The sequence below is a fragment of the Acipenser ruthenus genome, chromosome 16, assembly GCF_902713425.1.
Source record: "Acipenser ruthenus chromosome 16, fAciRut3.2 maternal haplotype, whole genome shotgun sequence".
Classification (NCBI taxonomy): domain Eukaryota; kingdom Metazoa; phylum Chordata; class Actinopteri; order Acipenseriformes; family Acipenseridae; genus Acipenser; species Acipenser ruthenus.
This window is the reverse complement of record NC_081204.1, coordinates 7,845,646-7,872,621: the sequence shown is the minus strand read 5'-3', so window position 1 is coordinate 7,872,621 and position 26,976 is coordinate 7,845,646. Positions and strand designations below refer to the sequence as shown.

General features: G+C 35.5%; 1 protein-coding gene across 3 annotated transcripts in view; it reads left to right on the top strand.

Annotated features, from left to right (window-relative positions):
- Positions 1-11,415: 11,415 nt before the first annotated feature.
- The window catches only part of LOC117412625 (E3 ubiquitin-protein ligase PDZRN3-B), a 99,199-nt gene continuing 83,638 nt past the window's right edge, over positions 11,416-26,976 (top strand). The window contains exons 1-3 of one of the 3 annotated variants that reach the window (XM_034021139.3): positions 11,416-12,238; positions 15,937-16,017; positions 17,618-17,725. In XM_034021139.3, coding sequence (XP_033877030.3) covers positions 11,525-12,238; positions 15,937-16,017; positions 17,618-17,725 — 903 coding nt within the window. In that variant the 5' untranslated portion in view covers positions 11,416-11,524. The remainder of the gene's footprint in view (positions 12,239-15,936; positions 16,018-17,617; positions 17,726-26,976) is intronic. The other 2 variants (XM_058988664.1, XM_058988665.1) reach the window with 2 other exon arrangements.

The following is a 26,976-nucleotide window of genomic DNA, read 5'->3' as shown; positions in this document are numbered from 1 at the left end:
GAATGCTGGTTCAAAGAAAAGCCTTGATGATTTGTCTCTGTGGACTTTAAAAGAACTTCCTGGACTTGACTGCGTTACAGTGTTCAAAGAGTGGGTGTGCTTGGTCATTTGTGGTATCTTTCTGTTATGTTGAGGTTGTAATTGGGATTTCTACTTCTTTGTAAGAAGCTCTTTTTATACATTAGCTGGAAGGTACTCTCTGGATTGTCAACACTGTCCTTACAGCTAGAGTGCTGCCTGTCACCTCCTGTCATTTACTACGTTTGTTCTTAATTCACTCTCACCTATCATGTAGCACATCTCCCATCTACCTTAACATTCATCATTGCTTTGTCCATCGTGACAAGTTGAAAAACCCTTTAGGGACTACCCTAAAAAAAACTATTCAAATACAGGGATCCCTGCCTGTCCAAATCCTTTCAATGCATGTGATTTTACTGTTTTCCTACTCTATTGTTTTCATGTTTTTAATTTGTTATTGAAATATAACACAATGAACATATTTTAACCTGAGACAAATGAGATATTGAGCAGGTAAGTCAGGCATGGTTATACACATTTACAGGGTGCAAATAATCTAGAATATAATACCTGACTTCATTGCAAGATTAACAATCAGATCTATTTTAATTATATACCCCAAACCTGTAAAATACCTATATACCTGTAAAATTGGAAACCTGAATTGCATCATTCACTTATTTTTAGGGATAATAACCATGGAAAGTTGGGTGATGCAATCCAGTGATTCACCAGGCCAGTGCTGAAAAATTCCCCTGTGGAGTATAGGTTGATCAAATTGACCTTAAAGAGTAAGTAGCAGAGTTCCGAAAAATATAGTGTTATACATCCCCACATGTTGCTACAACTGTTTATATAACGTACCTGTAATGTATTTGCATTGTTAACATCCTGACAGCGTTTTACACTTATAAATTTAAAGTCTGTTTCAAAGCTATTTTCAAAATGGCTACTCTGGGTAATGGTGCACTAGGGTTTGAGATCTGTCCTCTAAATCACTCCAAAAAGAGCGATAAGAAAAAAAAGTGCTCTGGCTTTTCAGTTCCGTACCACATCATGGATCGTTATTGCTGTGTTACCTGTTTGACAATGAGGGCAATAATCCTTACACTATCTTTAAGTGATTTTAATAAATTGGTCAATAAATCAGTCTTCAATGGAAGCACCAGTGGCTAGTGGGTCTAACGAGTTAAATGTGTTTTGAATCCTTTACCTCTGGAATTCTCTCTTTGCCTATAATTCCAGTGTATCCTAGGACTCATCTGTTTCAGAGTCTGCATACTGGAACTAATGCATGCCACCATTAATCTGAACAAAATGTGGTTTGGTTGCTGCCAAGGTTTTATAGATTGATTCAATTTTGTCATTGCTTGCTTAAACCATTTCTTTTTTTACAGGATAACAGCATTTTAAAGACATAGTTCAATGAATTGTAAAATATTTTTTTTAAATATAAAGCGATACCACTTTTTTTAAGAACTGTTTGAAAATAGGACTAAGGGATAGGTGTACTAAAATGGGCCAGTTGCAGCACAAACACACCACAATTTGCATTTTCGTTGAGACACTTAACAAAGTAAACATTTTGTCGTATGTAATAAGAGAAAATATGTTAATGAAGAGAGCTCCAATATACTAATTTAAATATTTGTTGCGTGATCTCTAGCATTAAACATTGCAAGAGTCATGCAACATTGTTCAAATAAATAGCGGGAGTTGAGTTGTGGTTTGCTGCAAGGGTGCAAGAATTAAAATAACATTGCTTTTGTTAAATGTAAACTTCATCTGTACAATGCATTTATTTGACCTATTTTAATACTGTTGTATATATGAAAAATTAAAGGCAGTTTAATCCCATCAGATTCTATAGTGGGGCCGCCACCTTCACCCCCAAAAAGCTTTTCATACAGTAGCCCCTCGTTAAACCAAGCATGTTTGTCTGACATAAGGAGGTGTCGGGTTTAAATAAATCGCACACATATACATTTATAGTGCTCAATGCATTTTAAGTGTAAACCATTGCACTGAAATAACACTAATGTGTTTTGGGTAGGCTACGCTTTACATTATGTAAAAATATAAACCTGTGCAGTTAGCCTATACAGTACAGTAATAAAATCAAATGAATACTTAGTGCACTTTCTTTTTACTTTAGCCTACCGGTAACACAAACTAAATCATACTGCTGCATTGTACATAATACCTTTTGGATAGAATTCAAGATCTGGAATAAATTTAAGACATTCTGAATTAAGCCTATAGTTAGAATCCACAGTGCTCTGTACTGATACACATTTACTGTACCTCAACTTTTCTGGGTCATTCCTGTCTCAAAGGATTACATGAGTTATAGGCTGTGATGCAGATATAGCACTTGTTTAAGGTAAACAAAATACATGTTTTATAGATTTAAATGAATTTATACAGTGTTCATAAGTATTGAAAAGTATTAATATCAATATTACTCCCTTGAATGGCATGCAGTAACTGTCAGTTTTGGCTAAAAGGTTTATTACTAGGGTTGAGGGGTAGGAACTCTCACAGTTCTTTGTCCAGAGCCCAGGCAAATAAGTTGTTAAACCAACTAAGCATTGGTAGACTGTTGAAAAGAAGTATTGGGCAGTTTAAACGAATTTGTTAAGAAGAGTGTCGAAGATACCCCCAAGAAGCATGTGTGTGCTAGCAAGCTGTCTTGAGGTCATGGAAAATGTCAATAAAGATATTGTTAACTGGTGCCTGTGATTAGGACTTTTCTTTATTAAATCTATTGTTAAATTGTATTTTTAACTGATGGTAAAGTGATTGATTGAGTACCTGAAACCAAATGGTACAGAAGGACATTCTCTTTCCTTTTTTCTGTTCTCGTCTGGTCTACTTTGTGCATGCAAAAACTAAAATAGGTCAGATGCTTTTATTTGTGTTTCAGGTCATATAAGATATCCCAGAATTATTGTATGGGATTATCCTTGAAGGTACTTCTGACCTAGATATTTCTATTCATAATAATCAAAGGTATTTTAAAGCAGTAGTTCACTGTGTTATTGTTATTAATTATTATTTCTGTATGCCTGGCATTCAGTCAAGTTTCTGAGTCCTTAGGCCATTATGTATTAATTAGTAGGATGTCAAATGGTTTCTGCTGTTGTACTAATACAGGTTTGTAATATCACATGGCTTGATCCCTGTGGAATTTTATTTGTATAACAGCTGCATCCAGTATTTCAATACTAGCCTCTCAATCTGTTCATTACCATTGCATTATTTCAATAAAATTAAAAGCACATTTCAGAATACTCATATGAACTCCTTTATTTCATTGAACTTTTTGTAGCTATCTTCTGCTGATTGTTGTATAGCTGAGTACACATTAAAACCCAGTTAAGTGCTTATTTGAAACATATAAATAAACACCTATTAATAAAATCTGATTGAAATCTACAACAGAAAAGTAGAGGGGAAGGGTAACCTTGGTCACTCAGCTGCTGTGGGAAAAAAAGTTATCGAGTTTAAGGATGCTATCCATAAGGAGTTGTTTTCCCTGTATAATTGCAGCATCCTATTATTGAACATGTCACCCTGTGGCCATAGTTCTTCAATGTGACTATTTCAAACTGATTTGACTGAACTGGACGGCACTGTAACTACAATGTATTTATTTTTTACACAACCAACGTCTTCATTTGGTAACCTCTTCTTGATGAGTTGTGATGTCCTGTTGATGCTTTTACTAATATACTGCTCCTTGCCTGATCCTCCCCTGCTCAGTTACGGAGAAGGGGTATACTGGCAGCTCAAGCATTTGTCCAGGCATGCCTGCCACCACTCCCGAGATCCAGCACTTCTTTCTTTGCTGATTAGGAAACTGAACAATGTTTCACAATGGCAAATGTCCTAGAAGACAATGACTGATCAGCCTGCGTGTGGTGACATAAGAAAGGCTCAGATCAATAAAAACAATCACCCAAAAATGGAATGCAGGTAGCAAGCAAACTCTATCTGCCAGAACAGCGTACAGGGACTAAGGAGAATGGATTTTCAATAAGAATTGTATTGTGGCCTCTAAATTAAGAATACCCCATCTTGATAAAATGACCATGTCCTAGAATCCTACCCAGGGTAGGTACAGTGCAGACCACAGGTTACAGTGAGTTCTATATATACATACCAGCACCCCCTGCTAAATATTTAACACATTACAGTAAACAGAAATGGAAGAAAAACATCTGCAAATAGAGACTCAAATAACAGGTCAGACAGCTCTCGACACTCCTTAAGCTTAAGGATATTCTGTTAAAAAAAATTCTAATAAAATAGATTTCAGGAAAGCATACATTATAATACTTCCAAAAACTACCTGTACATATACAGTGATATACATGGTCATTATTTCAAGTTAATTCACTTTTGCTGTCAGTAAAACCTTGAGCAAAGTAACAATTCTTTAGACTAAAGTGTATTGTTTAACATACCATCAAGAATCCATGTAGTTTTTGGAACTATACCACTTGAAAATAGCTAATAATGAATTGTATCTACAAGGTTAGTCTCACCGTGTGAATATATTGTTTAGGTCTACATAGCGTCTGTAATGAAAACAGTGTTGGCAGATATCAGGTGACCTCCAAGTTTAAACAGACAGTTGCATACATTTATCTCACTCATTTTAATTTACAGTTGTTGTCACATGCTTATGGCCTCGTTCCCTAGAGAATGTGGAATTGTGAAACAGTTCCAAGATTCCAGTCTTTGATTCTAGCAAAAGTTTATGTAAAATGCAGGGGGAAAAAAAAGTCTATAAAAACGTATCTTTCAATAATCCAGAAACCCACTTGATTTGTCTTGAGAAATATGTTTGCAAGGTCACTTTGCTTTATAAAAAACATGCATCCTGTTGCTACATGTACAATTCAAAGTAATTTCAAGGGGGCTAATAATGAATACTCTACTCGTACTTAAACATTGAAATTCTAAACTTTTGTTTTATCTTTCACTGTCCCACTAGTACTGCAATGGATGTCAATGCCATGGGTATGTCAAAAACCATGATAATGCTATACCACATTGGTACCATTTTAAGAGGTCTTAACATTGTAGCTGTCTGTGGTATATAATTGTCCCCTTGCCACTGCATTGACGTAAAAATCCCTCAAACTAAAAATGCAATATTGTAACTCTGCTGTAAACTATTCAACAAATCATTAATGTGTATGTTGTACTAAACATTAACCCTTTATTGTTAAGCCAGTCAAAATGTACCATTTTATAATGTAGTATTTCTTAAAAACATTTACTGAATATGACAAACATGTATTTTCGTTATCTAAACTTTTGCTAAGTTAAGGTTGATTTTGCATGCAGAGCAAGTTACAGTCATTTGCAAAGGCCATGATGGATTTTTACTTGAACCTGTTTTTGCTCCCACAAATATCTGGTTTCCAAGGCACTCTGTATTGTATATTCTGGTTGGTTTTGTGATCTGATATACATGCTCTACAAAACAAAATGCCAATCATTTTAAAACAACATTGCTTATATTGTTTTTGTTGCTTGGAACAAGAAGAGTTACATATATATTTGAAGTAATAAATAAATAAACAAATATTCTGGGTTTTGATAACTGAATTCAGCTTTACCGTAGTCACATTTCAAAATTGCTGTTGCCTTTTTTTTATTTGTCCTACATTCCGAAGCAAGGAAAAATAATATAATTTTTTTGGTTTGATTTACATTCTAGTTAAACTCTACCCACTGCTAACAACACATTTATTAACCTCAAAAAAAGATTTCATCCAACTTTATATTAAGAGGATTGCCGCAAAAAAACTACTTCAGGGACCGTCTGGAAACTGACCAAATTAACTTTGTAGAGAACTGAAGGCTAGCAAAATCGAGTTATGTATGTTCCAAAATGACAATATTTCAACAACTATAACCACAAATGTCCTACTGGTAATTAGGAGAGCAGACACTGTTGGCAAGATCATTTACATGACAGTATTTACAGGGTTTATGTTTTGGCTTTTTTATAGCATTTATTTTTACCAGCATCAAACAAATACAGGGTCACATTCCTCAGGATAAAACAGTGACCACATGGCATGACATTGTCAAGACCCTAGAATTGCATGGTGGTGGCACTTTATCCAACACCTAAAAACAGAATTGCAGTGTTTATTCATATCAAACAAGAAGATTCAACACCTCTTAATAGCATTCAATTAGACATAAGCGAACACATTACTTGACACAACATTTCTCTCAGAAGTACAGTATTTAGTAGAATCTAATTATAGCTTGATCTTGTTAAACCAGTCAGAGATAGACAGCTCCTTTCAATCTCTTACTGTGTATGGAAAAAAGGTAATGTTAACAAGTTCCATCATGCACAGTCCTTGTCACATGTATAATCATCCTGGGCAGGTTTAATATGATACATTGTTGGCTGTAAAAGCTATGTGGTGTCTAATGTCCTGTATTTATATAACAGACCCATAAAACTCACGTGTCAAGAAATGTCACTTGGCATGTAGAAACCTCACATGGACATCAGAACTTTTACAAAAAAAAGTAAGAGGCTATAGGCATTTATATCCAAATAATTTTGTACAACAGCACTATAATTCATTTGAAGTATCGGTAACAAAATGTACATTGTAGGCTTGGGATCTCTAAGGATCTCTAATGCTCCAAAAAAACAGGCTGGTCAGTTTCAGCAAAGGAAGATCTTGATGCATGTATGATAGGCGCTAATGGAGTGGAAGGCCCTCTGGGAAAACACGCCTGGTCTTTGGTTATATCTGGATGTCTTCAGCAACAGTCCAGTAGGTATTGTATAAATGTCTGGATTAGCCCTTATCAGGTAATCTTCATTTTCCTGCCTCACGTCAACTCAGTCTTTTCTGCGTTATGCAACACATAGGTGACCTTTTGTCTACAGCAGCACATCTTCCATCTGACAAAAAAAAAAAATCTTTCAGAAACAGTTGCAGCCTCAGAAATGTTTCTCTTTTTTGAGTTGTTATATATCATTGCTTACTTGGATTTAAAGTAAGTACCCCTTTCTGTTAAATTAATGAATATGCTGCAATCTCTAATTTCAGTCTACAAAAAAAGCCGCAAAAATATACAGTATTCTCTGAAGGTATTGGAATTGAAAAGTTGAACTGCACAACGATACAAAGTAGAGCAATAAGCAGTAACCCATCTCGGTGGGAAAGTTCAGTATTTTTTCAGAAGTTGCTGAAGAAATGACCTAGTGCCTAGTAGAATATTAACTACCTTGGTAGTTCTTCAAGTCTACTGAATGGCAAACTAAATAATTAATAATGTAAGTATCTTGCCATGGATCATGGGTGCTCATTCTTACAGGTTTTCTAGATTATACTCGCAGTGAACAGGTTGTGGAACAAAGTGGACATTTGGCCCCATGCTTATTTTACAGGCAGAAAAAAATAAGCCAGTCAAATGCAGCCATCAATTTTGGCAAGCAGCCAATCTAAAGTGTTTGTGCACTGAGGTAACTTCAAGTGTACTTCTGTTTCTCTGTTCAGCTGGCTTAGCAGGACATGAATTTAGAGACTTTGGTGCAGTCCTGCTGCTATATCTAGAATGTGACCAAAGAATGCTGAAGCTAGTTTCCAGAAAATTCCAATACCAGTAACAAAATACAATACTGAATAATAACAAGAAAATGTGGTAATGCATTGTGTTTTCAGAAAGTTCTACCACCAATACCTTTAAATAAAATCCCAGCTCACAACAGTACTATTGTCCATATTTTGAGTTTGAGTCATACTCGGCATTCACCCAAGCTAACAAGGCACCAGGGTGAAGATCAGTTTAGATTTGAATCTCAAACCTCACTTCATAGCTGGTTATAATTGTGCTTATGCAAAGTACCCCATCCCCCTAACCAGTGATGCGCACTAGATCTTATTTTGAATAGTTAACATGTGGATTGAATTGTTGAGGCATAACATCACATGGAATTTGATTTCACTGGGAGCAGATAATACATCAAGTATGTTTTCCTTCTGTAACAGAATATAATGTCTGCACAAAGATGGATTCTGTTCACAAAGGACAGTTAAGCTTTGAGTATGCATACCATTCTTGCTCTTCACCAAACGCAACTGGTGTGCCCTTTGAATTGGCCTTTAATCATTTACAATTCAAATGCTTTTATGACTGTAATACTGCCTGGGGAGAAAGAAAATGGTTAAAATCCCTGTATTAAATGGAGGTGCATTTTTCAATTAAATCGCCTTGTGTTATAAAAGATTCACAGTGAGCTGCAGCAACACAAAGATGGGAGAATATTTAAAATGCATGATACATTGCTTAAAAAGTTGTGTTTTAAAAAATGTAGTACTATTCCCAGATTTCTTGTAGGCAACTCACTACAAGATATTTCATAAAGGTTGTCAAAGCAAATTTGTCACATGTGATGAAGAATTCACTCCCAAGTTCTCATCATTTTTTTTTGTTTGTTTTATAAAGTACTTTATTTTATTGTTCCCATGGGAACTGAACCCAACATTGCTTGTTAATTTTATAGTTTAATAGCACTATGCTAAGTCAACTAATCGAGTGCTTATTATAATTAGTTCACAGTCAAAGCATTTAACTTTGTAGTGAGGAATTTAAGTATTTGTTCAGCAATATTAAATGCCTCATAGTGGGCCACTGGGCCCTATTAACACAACTAGTATTTTGTATTTATGAAACAGTAACTATGGTCAAACAAACCAACAACCAATATAAAAAAAAATATAGTTCATTAATCAAAACAGCTTACTATGAGTAGAAAGCCTAATGTATAGGTCCACCATCTCAGATACAAGGCACAGGTGTTGGTTCTAGATTGGCTGTTTTGTACAGAAACCCTGAATGTTCCCCAAGTTTGTTTTACTGACCCATTCATTTTGCAGAGCAGTCAGCATGCCCAGGAAAGACAGCACTTAGTATAAATTGAAATGTGTTTTGAGGTCCTCTATCATAACTCATTTCACACAACAGCCATGAGATCACTTGGAGTCTTGACTGGATCGGAACCATTCACGAAACAAATACCTAATTTCTTAATGCTATTACAGTTTGTAAACTGCAACCCTTTTTTAAAAATGTTTCAATTGCTTGTCTAGGAGAACAAAGGAAAAGCATGCTCTCTGTCGGATTCCTTGAATTGTTGGAGAGCAGTCACACCCTATGTTTTAATCAGTTGAGAAACCCTTTTGTGAAAGGTTGCCAGATTGTGAAATTAGTTCTAATTCACAGTGTATCTGGGGATTAACATTCATGTATTTTAAGGATTAGGGAAAAACTTTGTCCCAAATGGGATGTGCAACTCTAATATTTTGTATGTATTTATTTTTGGTCAAGATTCATACTCCTAACATGGGGATGAATGTTATATACTAATATTCGGTTGAAACTAAACAGTCATATTCAGTTGATTTAAGGTTTCTTTCCTAACCCACAAATCCAGACTATACTGTCATCTAAGATAACCTTTATGTCAGTTCGTAGCCCTTTTTTCAGTCCACCGACAGATGGTTTCAACAGTGCATACATAATACAGATGTATCTAATATTACAACTAATACTATTAGATGCTTTGACCAGCATTAAATTTAGAAAATGGTTTTTGAATTAGAGATAAATGCAGAATGTGTAATAATAAAATATACAGTAGTACCAGCAATAATAAGAAACATTCTAATAACCAAATCAAAACATGTCTAGAAGTATAACGGCCGATGTTGAGATCTGAAGACTCTATATGACAAATGAGTAAGAAGTTTAAAAAAGCATAAATATGACTGGATGTTTCTGTGCATATTCTTTGAATAAGATAATATCAATAATGAAGCATATGACTGGATTAAATGCACTATGATACACATAATATGATAAATGCCTTATTAATGACAATGTTGTTTATGGTCAGTAACCCATCTTTTGTAAGGTTGCCACTGTAACTTGCTTGATACAGTTAACAACCCTGTTTTAAATTTGAACTTTTAAAATAAATACATTTAAAAAAAATGTCAAATAATATGTGATATGTTTTTAAATAATATGTGATATGCATTTATAAAATATCAAACTTAACTAATTTAAAGTTTTGTAAAATGGCCCATGACTGACAGTGCTTACCTAACAACACATACAATGGAGCTAATTAATGGAGTAATTATCAAACAAGCAAGCAAGCAAACAAGACACTTTAAATGGCACACCTGGCTTAAACCCATGTGCAAACTGCAATGTGCCAGGACGCCACTCAAGAGACCTGTTTAGTTGTTGCAGACTTTCGTTATATGAATGGAAATGAAGCAAAGGCAATGGATGACTGCAGGAACCAGAAGAAAATGGGAAAGATGGAATTTAACATACCTTATCTTAATCCTGTTTTTTTTCAGAATTCTGCTTTAAACTGAATTAGCTTTTATTTTATATTTGTCAATGAGAAACACGTGTATTGTTTTGTAGACTATTCAAATCCATGAGTTTTTGTTTAAGTTCCAAAAATACATTTGGTTCAAGTTGACAAATACATAGTTATTGGTAAGGCACACATGATAAGCAAACATGTGTTTTCAGCATCATTATTAGAAGATAATGAACTTCTAAAAGAATTACCTACAACAACTATAATTAACAGCAGGAGGCATAGGGAGACAGCAATTTCTATATCAGTGGATGTTTGGGAATTTACGTATAGAAATGCAAGTGTATTAATTGTGTATATATTTTTAAAGTGCATCAGATTTATGACTGACAAACACCTATAAACGTGTAAAATGTGCACTGTAAAACCGTTCAATAATAATGACATTGACATTTCTAAATAATACCTGTTGATAGATGATATGGTAGCTGTATTAGTTAAGAGATGATAGACAAAGAGAAGGAGATGCGATCCCTTTTATTGGACTAAGTACCTTTCCACTTTCACCTGAAGAAGAGGCATTTGAGGTCTTGAAAGCTTGTGATTCATTTTTGTTTAGTTAGTCCAATAAAAGGTATCACATCCCTTTGTAAATAATACCTGTAATTTTACCATAGTTTAGTCTGGTGTTGTGGCTGCTTGTGTTTAATGTACAACAAATATACTTTCTAATCAAGACAATAAGAACAAACATATTTATAGCACATAAATATGACGTACAGAGACGTATTTCATATTGTATCTTGATTGAGACTATACATCGCATAAATGTTTTATAATGCTGAAATTTTATTTTTTTTTTTTTAAATACAAGGACCAATTACATTTAAAAACATGGTTTTAAAGACAATACTACACAAACGTGAAAACACGCCCTTCTCTTACGCTAATTACGGTAGAGAATTCCTCCAGCGCTTTTTTCGAGGAAGTCTCGGGCAATTAGTTCAGTCAGTAAAGAACTGCAGTCAGTCAGTCGGTCTGGGAGCTTCCAATGACAAGCGAAAAGAAGCAACTGTTGCTTGCGTGATCTCTAGGAATTATTGCTTAAACATGGGATTTGAGCTGGATCGTTTTAATGGGGATGTGGACCCTGATTTCAAATGCAACTTATGCAATCAAGTTTTGGAGGATCCGCTTGCAACTCCGTGTGGTCACGTCTTCTGCGCTGGCTGTGTCTTACCATGGGTTGTCCAGCAAAACAGCTGCCCCGTAAAGTGCCAAAGGATTTCTACTAAAGAACTGAACCACGTTCTCCCTCTGAAAAACCTGATACTGAAGCTGGACATCAAGTGTGACAACCACGCTAGGGGCTGCGAGAAAGTGGTGAAGTTGCAGCATCTAGCAGAGCACACAGAGATGTGCGACTTTTCGCCAGCCAAATGCAGGAATAAGGGATGCAACGAAGTCCTCAATTTAAAAGACATGGATGCCCATATGAGAGAAACGTGTGATTATAGACCTGTTGGGATTTGTGAGAAAGGATGTGGTTTGGTGCTAATCTACAAAGAGCAGACATTAGATAATCACTGTTGTTTTAAAGCTTTGAAGGCTCATAATAGCGCCTTGCAGGGTAAAATGGTAGGTTTGGATAAAGAGTTTAAGAAACAGTCTCTGAAATCAAGCAAACGCGAGAAATCTCTTCTGGCTCAGCTCTCATCTGTTCAGAATGAGCTTCAAGTGACAGCTCTGAAATACCAAAAGAAATTCACAGAGTACAGCGCAAGGATCGACTCTCTGACTAAAAGCCTGTCTCCTCCGTGCAAGGTAACCAAGCTAGTTTATAACAGTTGTGGAGCATTTTGTCGCAGTGGGATTTAGATAGTTTGCCTCCAATAATACTAGCATTATAAAGTCGCATACTTGTGATTTTTGAGAGCACACATTCTATTAGTATTTTGTAACAGTTTTTCTCACTTTGACTAAAACATCACTTAGACACAGCCTCTGCGGTGTGTTTTATTAAACGTTATTAGTTAGCTTAAGCCAATGGAAACTGGAACCTCTGAAGAGGCGTTTTCAGAAAAGATGAAAAGAGAGATCCAAGTTCAATAAGCGACAGTTTTCTTGCGCCAGACTGAAAGGCTCCTGTGGTTAAAAGCGGGCTTATTTAAATGTCTCTTAATTAAACGTCATTTTCACCGTTTTATTATTTGGAAGGGGCTGTTAAGTAACTAAGTGAGCGGTCAGAGGTTTTGTGCTTTCGCCCCTCTTGCCTGAAGACATGTCTGTCAGCTGCGGTCTTTGCCAGCTGGCACTTTCTGGGGGAGGGGCAAAATATTAATTGCTGTCTGCGTTCAGGGTTTACCTTGTAGAGCAACTTGGCTAACGTCACTTAACAAAATTACTCATTTTTCTCCACTTTAAACATTTTCCTACACTAGTTCTTTGGCTTTCAAAGCAACCTTTTTTTTATTAAAGCGATTGCGTCGTTTACTGTGACATTACGAAACACTAAATAATTAGAATCAGATGTTGTCAAGTCTGCTTTAAAATTATCAACTTCAACGGTACACCATTGTAAACGACTATAATCAGAAACGAAGGTTTCTGATTATAGTCGTTTACTGGAGGTTATTATATATTATCTCTTGTAATGTTTTCTGGTATTTTATCAAAGCTACAGTAATGCCATGAAGGCAGTGCAGTAGAGTTAATTGGTACAAACAGTATTTAGACCGGATTTTAAATACAACTGCGTTGTAGCTGTAATTTGCAAGCATTTGTATAACATTCTAAACCACTCAATCGCTTTCATTTGTTCTTGTACTGTTTTTTTTTTTAAAGAATAGCATACTGTATGTTTCAGACATGTATATGTTGAGCAAAACGATTACAATTACATTTTAAATGAACGTGTTTGCTCTCCTTTTATGAAAGATAACCACCCACCCACCGCAACAACCACAACATTATCCCAGACACACCCACTCACCACCCATCTGCATTGTGGTGGATTGTAAAAGTGTGTGTGTGTGTGTGTGTGTGTGTGTGTCTATATATATATATATATATATATATATATATATATATATATATATATATATATATATATATATATATATAAAAATTCAGGCAGGTGGTTGGGATTGTTGCCCATGCATGGACAGGAAGGTTAACAAGGATCAGGAACATTCAGGGAATGAAAGATCAGAGTTAAAAACCTTGGATAATCTTGGCTGAAAATGAAAGATACTATCAGAGTGTTTCAAAATCCTCTTACAGTATCTGGACTCGAGGTAAAGGTAACGTTTACTTGTGGCAACTGTCAGTGTACATGACTGTATCTTGTGAAGAAAAGAAAAACAGTATTAAATATGGCAAAAGATTAAAACTGAAGAAAAAATCATTCATGAGATTCAGGGTTAGCTCATGTTAACATCTCGATCAAATCAAAAATTTAAATGATTTAATAAACTCTCCAGCTGCAGTCTGAATCTGGGGGAGGATATCAATCAGTAAGTGTTTATTTTTTAACCAAAAAAGTAACAGATGCATTAATTGTGACATTGCTATTGAGGGTACCCAATCAAAAAATGATACATCAAAAATGTAAACATTTAAAATTAAATGAACTAAATACTTCCTTCAGAAATGGTTGGTTCCACTGATGATGTAATAACGGGGGGGGGGGGGGGGGGGGGGGGGTTAAACTTGTCAGGATGATTGATGATGAGAGGAGGGGGTCTGAAATTGGGCAAAACCTGAGACTGTAGGCTTATACTTGAACCCCGTATTGTTCCTGCTCATTGCCACTGAGTTCATTCATTACAAATGAACAGCTATGGCCAAAAGTTTTGCATCACCTAGAATTGTAGGATTGAGACATAATTCAAAATATAAATATCTGAACGTAATTTAGATCTTTTATTTAACGTAATGTAATCAAAGAAGCTACAAAATTATCGCAAAAGTGTATGGAAAACTACAAAGCGGTATGCAATTCAATATGTTAACGTAACATTATTCAGCAGGTTTCATTGGACTTTATGAAGCAAAATGAGTTAATTCTATAGGGTGATGCAAAACTTTGGGCCATAGCTGTATAATGAAAGTCTTTGCCTCAGGTTTCAAGCCTGTTGTTCATTTCAATTCAATTCAATTCAAACCTTTATTTAACCAGGTAAAGACATTGAGAACCAGTTCTCATTTAAAATGCTGACCTGGCCAAGAGGCAACATAAATACAACAGACAACAATACATAGACAGTTAGAGACATTACAGCAATATGAAATCAGTAAAAAAAAAAAAAACTAATAAAATCAGTGTCTGCTCTGACAAGCACATGAAACAGGGAACAAAGCTTGCTGATGCAGTACAATCTTATTCTCTGAATTGTGTTTGTAATGCAAGGAGTTGAAAGCCAAGGAAGGATTATTCAAATTATCCATGAAAGTGAACTTTAAACAAAACAAAACAAAAAAACATTACGTGGATGATGTGGTTATTTTTACTGTTCAAATTCAGTCAAGCAACATGAACATGATCACTTGGCTTTAGTTTCAATGAAAAGAAAAAGTGTAATGAATTGTAAGAGGCGTCCGAGTTAGAGGCTGTCATTATTCTGTAACAGAGCTTCAATGTGTGTTAATATTTGTGCTGAGTGAGTCGCATATAAAATGAGTTACAAGCGTTTAGGAACTTTTCCAGATTTATTGTGACTTCAGCCATCTTTAGAGCCAAAGCAGGCCTTTTGATGGACAACTTTCTTCTTTTTAAAAATGTCACTGAAATTAAGATGAATGAAGATACAAAGATACTGCCAGGGCCCTCTACTAGCTGCAACTACTTCTGGAGTTTCACACTGACATTAATCATCATCAATTTCAGAATCCTTTTCATTTGAACAGTAAAGACTCACAGGTGTTCATTCTTAGCCATTCTTTTATAGTTTTGGTTTCTAGGGTGTTTTTTGCCCTTTGAGCTTGGAGAACTAAGTTTGGAGTTCTGAGTATTGAGGACACTGAAATGCCTGCACTATCAACACGACCATTAGCCGAGACTGCAGGCATGAAACAGAACATGAATGCCACCAATGCCTGCTTTATATTTAGTTACTGTATCCCATGATTTGCAGAAATTAAAGCTGCAGTTATGTTCCTCTCAAAAATCTCGGCTCAGCACTTTTCCAGTGCAGCACTTGTCATCCCTTCATTGAGTGAAATTTATGACTGTTACATAAATATAGAATCTATGAAGTCAGTCATAGCAAGGGATACGGTATTTAACCTTGATACAGCTGGTCACTTAGCAGCCCTTTCACCAGGAAAACATCTACTCTAGCCGCTGGTGCTTCCTGTAGATTAACATCACTTGATGTGTACTGTTTAAATTGAATCTGTTAACCTCCCCCTTGTCAAAGCAGTTAACTTGGTCACCGGAGATCGACTATTCCATGCATTGCCTATCAAGTTTAACAGTGTAGATTTAAGACATAAAGCACCTGTTCTTTTTCTGTCCATAGGGTGGAGAGACTAAAACCTTCAAAGCTGCCCTTCATCGTGACTCTGGATCTCTGGGATTTAATATTGTTGGTGGCAGACCGGTATGTTAGTTATAACCAAGTGTTACACTGGTACTGAACTTGTCATATATTGAAGTTGACAGTTGACTGAATTGTTTTAAAACATGCTTTGATTGTAAATACAGATGGAATAAATACAGATGTTTTAGTTTTTATTTCATTTTCTAACACAACAAGTTACACAAATGGTGTGAAGGACAGCTATTTGAATGGAACTTCATGTTGAAAACAAGTGTCATAAACTTGGCTCTATGCAAAACGTATATACAGTTCAGTTCTGTAAGAAACCCAAGCTGTGTCTTTTATATTATATAAGTGAGACTATGTTAATATACAGCTCTAGGAATATAAATACATTTGGGCTTATCTGAGAACATTTTATATTACTGTGCTATACAGTAACACTGTAGTAGGGCACCATATTTAAGAAACCATGCTATTTGTGTTCCATCGTGTAAATGAAATGCAGGTACTTGTATATATTTTGCTGTAGCCCTGCTTATCAATGTCCTAAGACAAAAATGTAAGTAATTGCAGGAGTCCATAAAGTAATATAACTAGACCATAGCTGACATTTTTTAACTTTAGCTGCCATGAACGTTTCTCTAAGCTTAGAAATGATAAGCACAGTACAAGAGGTATAATCAAATATGAGCTTATATAAGCATGAAGCCCAGGCAGTACAGTCTTTCCATTCTACTTGTGGACACTGGATGCAGTGGGGCATATCCGTGTATTCAAGAGATGATGTTGTGACATTCCTAACTCACTGAAGGCAGTTTTAAAGAAGTGTATTTATTGTAAACAGCATGTTGAAAAAAAAGAAAAGAAAAAGAAATGCAGACTTGTAAAGCGTTATAGTTTCCACTATAGTCCATTCTAAGGTCCATGTTGTGTTTTCTGTATGTGTTTTTGTGGAATACAAAGCATGTTAGCCTCCAGCAGGGTAGCGGGTGGTTATTCAACTGCTTTTCAATTTGACAGGAACGTCTTGTAGTTCGACTGAAAGACATATGTCAAGTGTTCCTCTCGCAGCTCAGACAAAATGTCCCCTTCAGTGGTTGTGTGTAACACATGATCCTGCTAATTATTGTCTTCTGGTGCCATTCTTTAAGGTGGGGGCTAAAGAAAAAGGGTTCAGGATTGTGGTGCACTTTTAGAGTTTATTCTTTATTTTATGGAGGTTCTTTTTATACAAATTGTTATGATTTATAATAACTTCTTCATAAGTCATCAATACCATATTTGTTTCCACTGGTTATTTCACTAATATGACACTATAAATGGTATTTCCTTGCAATATAGTCCCTACAAATGCCTACTGTTTGATAGTGTGTTTCTGTTGATATCTTCCAATTAAGGTAAGCAGCTTTGCCTTGTAAAATGAAGCAGCCTGCAAGTCCTTGGACTCCAGTACATAACAGGAAACCAACAGCCAGGCACTTTCTTTTATTATTTTATTTTTCCAGTGTAGGTTCCCGTAAGGTCAGAAGTAAACATTAAGAATTTCCTCAGCATATTGAGGCTAATAAGGAGGTGTGTTTGAATTACTGTTCATAGGTATCATTTTTGTACTCTTTTTTTATTTTATTTTATTTTTACTTTTCCTGCACCTTTAAAGGACAACCAAGATGGTTCTTTGAATGAAGGAATCTTTGTGTCCAAAATAGTGGAGAATGGGCCAGCTGACAAGGAAGGAGGACTGCAAATCCATGACAGGATTATGGAGGTATGTTAGAAGGTCCTTTGTGAACTTTCAACTACGGCTCTCTATCTGGATATTTGTAAAGTAAAGTGACCTGGGGGAAGGCATGACAGAGTGTGTTCTCCAGCCTATATATCAATCAATGTAGGCCTTCCTCGGCAACAGCAGAAGATTTAGACTGACCATTTGCTTTGGACATAGTACTTACTAAATATAGACTTCAGATTGTGTTCATTGTCTAAATGTTTTAGCTTTTTAAGACAGTGGGCTTCACTTGTCAGCCTTCTTATGACACCAACAATGCAATCACCATTGTAACAAGATGGCCCCAGCTAAAGAGCTTTTTTTTTCTTGTTTTGTATATAACCTGGCTGAATTACATTGAGAATAGTGTACCATTTTTTTGTAAACCATTTTTACAGAAATATTCCTCTCGTTTAACATTTTCTATTTTTCTCTACGGATTGTACCCTTCTAATTGTGTGTTCATGTGAAAAGGGTCATTTTTATCTCTTTGGAAATTTGATGAAAGCGATAGCAGTTAAGCTACTTAAGCCTTTGCCCATTGTAATGCTTTTAATTGCCAATGGATGAATTCCCTGAGTAATCTCTGAAAGAATTTAGTATCACAGAAGCAGCTATAGACTGAACTGTTCTGGCCTAGTTCCAGTAAAAAAAAAACAAAAAAACTGGTGCATTTGAGTGTCAATAATTTAAACGGTAGCTATATTTAGCAGATGTAATAGAAGGCTTTAATCCTGTTGTACAATTGGATTGATCATAAGCCCCATAATAATAGACAGTTAGAACCACAAAACAGGCAGAAATTGTCTTATTTTGGAAAATAAGTGTTTGACAGTTTGGAATCAGATTTTTTTCAGGCAGTTTTCTTGGTACACATTATGTACAGTGGGGTCTACCCAATTAATCGAAACCGTGGCAGATCTAAATGCTGCCATCATTTAAATTATTAAAATATGAACATATTTCCACAGACAGAAATGCATTGACTAACATGCACTGTTGGATGTTTGATTTTCAAAACCTTGGAAGTTGTATTTGTTATTCAAATTGAGATGGTATTAATATCCGCCACCAATTAGCTCAATTGAATAGACCCCAATTCAACCATTAACAGTAACAAAGTGATGTATAATTGGTGTTCCCTAAAGTTCACCTATAATGGTTATTCTAAAGTTTAACGATAACGCACTACACTTGTTGTCATTAATTGGGTAAATATACCAAGCTTTGTCCTCTTGCCAGCTGAATAAACACCTTGGCTAGTGGTTTATTTAGTGGTACTCGAGGTTCTAATGGAGGAGCTTAGGGAATCTTTTACATTTTATTTAAAAAAAAAAAAAAACTTAGGAAAGAAGCGTGGATTTTGAAAAGCTCAGTTCCGGATATTGTACTTCTAGCTTGTTGTACCAACAAAGTTAGAATCCTGTTCCTATTCCTCACCCTTTTGAAAAGCACTAGGTTGCATTTTAAAATATTTGCTGGTTACTGTTTCTCCTTTGTGTAGTGTTACTTTCGCACATCTATTTTTGGCGTGGTTTTTGAGGTAACTTTTGAATGACAACCTGGTAAAAATCAATCAAGATTTCAAAGAAAGCTGAAGAGCGTTTTTGTTGTTATTTTAGTTTATCATATGTTTACTGAAAAATACATTTCTCTTTATTGATTTTTGCTCAAAATACGTCCCACTTAAGCTGGTAAAAATACTTATTTATGCCAAAAAATGTAGGTACATACATCTATGTATAGACATAGTGTGGCCTTTATTTCTCAGCAGAGATTAAAAAATCTCTTTCGCAGTATTTATAATAATAAAGGAATTTTTTTTTTTTTTTAAATACATATTTAACTTCTAATTTGCAATCAATATATGTGGTTAGTTAAACAACATGTGTTGCCTGTTAATACACATTCACAAGTGTGTGTGACGTACCACCGTAAACACATAATGGTCTAAAGAGGCTACTTAAGAGTTCTATCTGGTTAAAGACTTTAATTTTTATTGGTTGGTTACTTACATTACTGGTACCTTGCTTTTGGGTACACAGATGCAGTGTGGTTTCCTGAGCTAGCCCCCTTGCATGGTTTCCAGTTGATTAGAAGCAGACATATCATTTAAAGGGGATTAAATGAATGTTTTCCTTTGGAGGATCTGGTGGCTATGTGGACAATCAGCAATAGAGCCCACCATCAGAACAATGTTGCAGTGTACTGAACCCCTGCTGATGAATATGTTCTTAGAGCTATGTTAATCTAGATGACGGATAGACAGCCTTCAAGGGCAACCAAAATTGACTAATGCTAATATGAATTTATTTTAGAACATTTTGAGTATTGTAATCAAAGGGGGAAAGTGCTGATTACGACACAGTACAAAATGTTACAAAACAAGTACAGTTAGACACATTACAAAGGAATACAGTGTGTTTGAACCCATTAATAACTTCCTCTATTATTTATTATTTATATAATAAAATTTTTGTTTCCTTATAGAGTTACAGACTCTTCACCGGAGCAAATGCTAGTGAATTTAGCCCAGTGTTTTTTTTTTTTGTTTTTTTTTTAATATATATTCTGTATTATAAAGGTTTTATTGTTCAGCATCTTCAGAAGTAGGATATTATTTGGCAGTGTGCCCAGCACCAGGGCTGGTCAGAACCCTGTGATTATTAGCATGTGATAATGAATAAACCTGAAGAGGCCTGGTTTCTTTTAGCCTGAAACAGTCACGAAATTACAGGTTAAGCATCTATCAATGTCTGTTATTTAGATCACAGCTTATTTAGATCACAGCTTGTAAACTACTCTCGTACATATATATATATATATATATATATATATATATATATATATATATATATATATATATATATATATATACACACAGTAGACTCCCGTTAATCCGTGCGTCTTGAACATGAATTAGTGATAAACCAAGATTAGACGAAATTGAGTTTATTGTTTGGGAAATCCTTACGCTTTTTTGAAAACTCGATAAATGCAATAATACAAATCAAATATATTGTCCCAACAGTCAAAATATATCCTGTACATAATCAGCATTGTTCAGAGGCAGAGATCTGGTCACTGATCTTGCGATGAGTCTTTAATTGTCATTGCTGCTCTTCACATTCAGCTGCCAGGATAAGAGAGTCTTAAGTCTGCTTTCTGCTCGCTTGTCACTGGTTTCAGTAACTACAATACAGTACTGTCTGTTGGCTTGCACTATACTTTACTCAATTGAATTGAATTAAATTAAATGATGACTGTCCGCTTCCCCATAGATACGCTGATTTCTGTACTAATAAAGCGTGCGAATACCCGCTTCTGCATGATTTCTGCACTAATATATTTTGATAATGTACTGTATTATACCGATGGTCTCGCTCAGCATTTAATAAATAAACAGAACAGAAAATAAAAAGGTTGTAACAAAACAGCACACGGCACGTGAAGCCAAAATAAACAGACAAACAAAACGGACTAACAGACAAACAAGGTGAGTGAAAACAACAGTCATATAAATTACTTTGTTAAATGTTCTCGTTCTTAATTCTCTCCTCTCCACGCCCGTTCTCCTGTTGTGCCGGGATTCAATTACTAATTAATTATTCACTTGAATCCCAGCACGTGAATTAATTACGTGCAACCTCGTGCTCACATATTAAATACTTTAAATGCACGTGAAGTGATGTGCAATCCCGTGCCTAAATACAATTATACATTTTAAATAACTCGTGCTGCACACACCCATTTATATCCTGTGCAGCCATCTCTATACACAAACATTAACACACGCAACATACAACATATAAATGCACACATGGGCGGGGCACATTGCCACAGTAATGTACTGCTTTCTTAATCTAATGCCCAACAAAAACTAACAACTTAATAGCTCATTGTTCTAAGCAGACATTTTAAAATAAATATAGCCACTCTTAAAAAAAAAAAAAAAAAAAAATGTTTCAGTGACTTCATGCTGAATGTATACATATACACTTGACTTTACAGAGCATTGTGATGTCCTGTGAACAATATGGTCCAACTTTACACTGATTAATTAAAAAGCTGATGCCTTTTTTAACATTATTGTTATTATATAAAACATTTTTCTAAAGCACAAAACCCTTGCCCCAAAAATACCAGGCAATCAAGACAAGAAATAGTGGTTAGATGTTGACATGCACCAGCAGAAGACTGATCAGGGCAGCTTACAAAAATAAGGGTTTAAACAATGCCTCATCGACTGTACCTGGTAAGATAGATTTGGATGGATGTCAACCATTTGCACGCTGTGTTTGACTGATTTTCATCAATATAATGAGTTTCATCATTATTGCCCTTGTCAGGTAGAGTTACTTACACAATGTGTAGCATGATAAAACGTTATGACAGCGTGTCCTTGGGAACAACATCTATACTGCAGCATTATGGGAAAGAATCTAGATACAGAAGATTCATTCTGTTGAGAAGGGCTAATGGCTTCTTATATTGCTAGTTTCCCTGTACTAATATGCCTGATGAACAATATTCTTCTTTATTATCTATTATCTTTTAAGCCTTTAATGTCAGTGTTAAGCAACTGCTCTGTAACTCAAACATCTCCTTGTTGCCAGTATGCTGTTCCAGATGGGATGAATGCAAACGGTCAGTTTAGTGCAAACAGTGAAGTTAAGTGGATGAGAAGTTTGAATATACTCTGTCACCTTGTAAATCCCATAAACACACTGATGACTAGTAAGGTTGTCACAAACATAGCAGTAAAACCACAGAAAACAACTTAACCCCTTACAAAACTTTCAAGATATTACCCACACCTTTTTATTCTTAGTCTTATCTGAATTTACTGCTTCTACTTGAATCAACTGATTTTTTAACTAAGATGGCCCTTTTAAATTGGGGATTTGAGAGGAAATCAACTCGGCAGTCAGCACATATAAACGCAGAAGTCTTGACATTTAAACAGCTTTATGACTTGAACTCCCCTTGCTACAAACTGGAAGTCAAGAGGCACTAGCATGAAGTGTAAAGCTTTAAAATGTTTATATTCTGAGTATAGGCCATTTTAAAGAGTACAGTTTCACTTAAATTGATCTTATAATGCAGGTGGAAATCCTGAAATAGATGGTTAACAGTCACATCCAGAAAAACTGGACAAGGCTGTTTTTGATATTAAGCGATATCTGTCATTCATTGCAGCTTCTAGTTTAGAAGTTTTATGTAAACTATTCTGTTCTGTAATGGAACATTGCAGCAGTGCATTGTGATCAACTAATACTAAACTTGCTGTCAGCTGCTTGCTAACGAAACTATCTGGAGCCAATAAAGAAATTAGGAAAACCTTTACTCAGTGGTCTGGGAAATAATTATTTGGCTTCAGAAATGTTCGGTTACCCTTCAAGCAGCACTTTTAACATTTCCTACTTTCCCAAGATATTTTAGTGACAATTCACCAGCAAGTTGTGATGCTAAATAGCAGCCAAAAGACTTGAATGGGCGTTGATAGAAATGTGAAGTGAATTGTGTAAAAGGGGCTTTGTGTATGCATGTAGATGAGCTTTAATTCCTTTTGAAGTTTGCATATTAGCATTCCACTGTCAGAGGTGGAGGACAGTTGTTTGGACAGTTTGTAAGGAAAAGAAGGGGGAAACTACTGCCACTGTGTCAGTTTATAGTTGGGTAGGTTTTAACACTTTTCACAAAAAGACAGACCAGCAATTCTTTAGGCTCGAACTAGTTCTATTGTGAGTGTAAATTAAGCCGCTGATGTAGCCTGTGTGATTGTCTTAAAAGGCAGAAAACTGTAAACATTTTTCTTTTATAAAATCTTAACCTTCTCTTTAGAATTTAAATAACATTGTTGTTGTAAATTTAGTAAAGGTTGCTGTGTCATTGTGTAGGCTGTAAATAAAACAAGGCTATTCTGCACTGGAAATTTGGAGAAAAAAATGTAGTTGTGAACAAAAACAATGTATACCACTTGCTTTTTGTCAGCCACTGATACCCAAGTAATCACAGAAGCAATTCATGCAAATCTCCATTCTTGCACGGTTTGGGTTAGTAGATAGCTGGATCAGTATTTTAGTTAAGGAATTATGCTTGAAAATAAAACTACTTGTAAAAGGGACATGTATCATTTAACTGTTCATTATCATGTGCCAAATAAAGGGGTGTGCATATACAGCAAGCAACTTGTGAGATACATATGTTGCTGCAAAACCAAATTATAAATAAAGTCGATTTACATTATTTGTTTTCTTTGAGCGTTGCTTATACATCTATAACTATAAGACTGTTACTGGCACAAGAGTTTGGAAGAACTGAAACACCAATTAGTGTACCAGAGATCACAAGTTGTTTGGCATTTCACAGATGAAACGGGCCATTATGAAGCATTTTATTGGATTTTAGCAGACTTAACATTCGTCCTGAATGCCTGGCCCTTATTGGCTACCTGGTCACTGAGCAAAGTTGAGGTGTCTGGTTTACGTGCTTTTGTGTTCTCATAACAGAGTACTACCACTGTGGTCCATCCTGGTGAGTTCTGTCTCAGCTAATGCAGTGTATTAAATCAGATTTATGTTCTAGGGAGCAATTTGTTTCTGGACGACCATCAGCTCCTAAAAACAGAGTATGCTGCTTTGTGATTTTAATGTAAACAACACTTACTCCAGCAGACAGCCAGGTCTTTGTTTGCAATTCACCACATGTGAAAAGTAAAGGCGTTTAACCTATGGTATCAACATTTTAAAGTCAGCATTTGTGTAGGTTTGAAGTATTTCAATATTGCAACCTGTATCCCCAGCACAGTTCATATGGTATGTTTACCTCGAGCAGAATTAGCTTTGTTCATCAAAAGAGACCTAATTATGTCACCCCCTAATGAGCTGAAGCAAAGGCAGACCCAGGAACCGGTGTTGGGACAAATACAGTGCACATTTTTTTATCGTGTTGGCTGCACAGATTCTGTTGCCTTCTGATGTAAGGATAAAAACAATCTTCTTGTCTTTATGTCAAGCCAAAGAAACACACCTCAATAGGAAGTCCTGAATGTCAAAGCTTCATTATATAGTACAACAGAATACTTTAGTTTATTCACTTTGTGTCTGCAGGGCCAGTACAGGTTCTCAATAAAATATAATAAAAATACAACAATTCCAAACAATTACTATACATAAATATATATATATATATATATATATATATATATATATATATATATATATATATATATATATATATACTGTATATATATATATATATATATATATATATATATATATATATATATATATATATATATATATATATATATACAGTGATGGATTAAAAATGTTCTTCTAAACAGTTTTTCTTTTTTAAGGCTTACCGACATAGGCCAGATTCATCCATTTCAGTTGCGATACACTGCTTCATTATAAACAAAGGGAAACATTGAAATTAGAGGGGCTTAATTAGGGCAAGTTTTCCTGCAAATCAATCACATTTTCTGTGTAAACAGATCAGCGTTAACAGTATCACATTCTCTTGCAGCTGCTGGCCCTTCACAAAGCTTCCATCTCTCGCTGTTCCTGGTCAGTTAACTCTCCATGGTGTGGAGTATTGGATAGTTCATAATTACACACTGTGAATTAAATGCTAATTGAGCGACTTACAGACCTCAGTTGTTTCAAACAGCCTTGTGCTTTCCCTTTGTCTGTCTGTGTTAAGGTTTGTAATGAATTATGTCTTGATCAATTTGTGCTCAAGTGTTAATGCTAGTTAATCATGGTACTACTTAAACATTCACACTGAAGCAGATTTTCTTTTCTTTTTTTTCTGTTGTACCTGGGCTTACAGGTACTGGGGCAATGTCCTTTCAGTTTTAAAGGACATTAAAACTGTTTCAATAAAAATATCTAATGCTTTAGAATAAAAAGTTCTGGCAAAACATATTTTGCTGGTTGAAATTCTGAAGTTGTACCTCACTACCACCCTATCTCTCTAGTGTAACAGTAAAACATTTAATGTCTAAAACAAAGCATTCTGTTCCAATCAAATATATTGTTTGTTGGAATTATTCACAGTACAGTTGACTTTTTTAAAAACCAAACTAAAACACTTTTTTTTTTTTTTTTACGTTTTTGACACTTGCTTTGGTGAGCTTTTTGCTCTGGATGCTTGAACCTAAAGGGTGGTATAAAAATACAGAGTATACGTTATGGTGATTTCTGAAGAAACAGACATGAAGTACAGTATCCAGGAAAGGCAGCAGTCTGGCATCATATTTTAGGATGTCAAATGTTTAGATTATGGTCATTTGGTGAAAGTCTTTGCTATTGCACATGTTGCCTTTTGGGGATAGGAAATGGAAATTATTAGAAAGTAGGACCTGTCAGCATACATCCAGATAAAGGAGTATTAGATTAAACTCAACATCATGCTATCTGTGTTGCACAACCTTAACCCAAAGCAGTCATCTCTTACTGGAGGGACACAATAGTTCACTTCCTATGCTGATTCTGTTAATGGCTTCAAGTGAACCAGGAACTGTACTGAATTGTAGAGTGTTATTATAAGGATCCGCCAACATTCTCATTTCAGTGAGGTCAGCTGACGAACTTCTGATCTCAGTTTGCATTCACTTGGCACCAGCCTCATGACTGTTGGAAAGTTTGTACATCAATAAAGTTTTGTTATGATTACTGTTTTCAAGCCAACATACACAAGTGTAATGCTACAATTTTAAATCTTTAATAGCGCTGTTTGAACATGACATTGTGTCACCCAAAACACCCAATATTTTTTCAGGTTGTCGACTGGGGTACTAAATGTATCCTTGTTTAGATGAAGCTGTCGTTTGGCATGTAACACATGTACCATGGTTTCAAATCTTGACTCGTGTGGCGAGTCAATGAGGACATCCCTTTGTTACAACATTGGTCAGACCTACGTACGACAGTGGAGATGCCATAGCGAGAGAGACTGCGCACACAAGATCAGATTGTTTTATTTGTTTAAATACTTTTAGATGATTTATCAATGATGTATGGGTGTCATGCTGGCAGGTGATTACATCATGTAGACCTAAGGTACCGTCTGTCTATGGTGACGCTTTCTGCCTTAATCTCCCTCCCCTTTCTTACCATATAGGCCGCCACATAGGTCTGAATGCTCATGAGATAATCAAACAATTCGCCCTGAGCCACAATAGCTTGAGCGGCAACATTTCAGTCGTACCCCGGTTGCCAAATACCCAGTCTGCTGTAGTT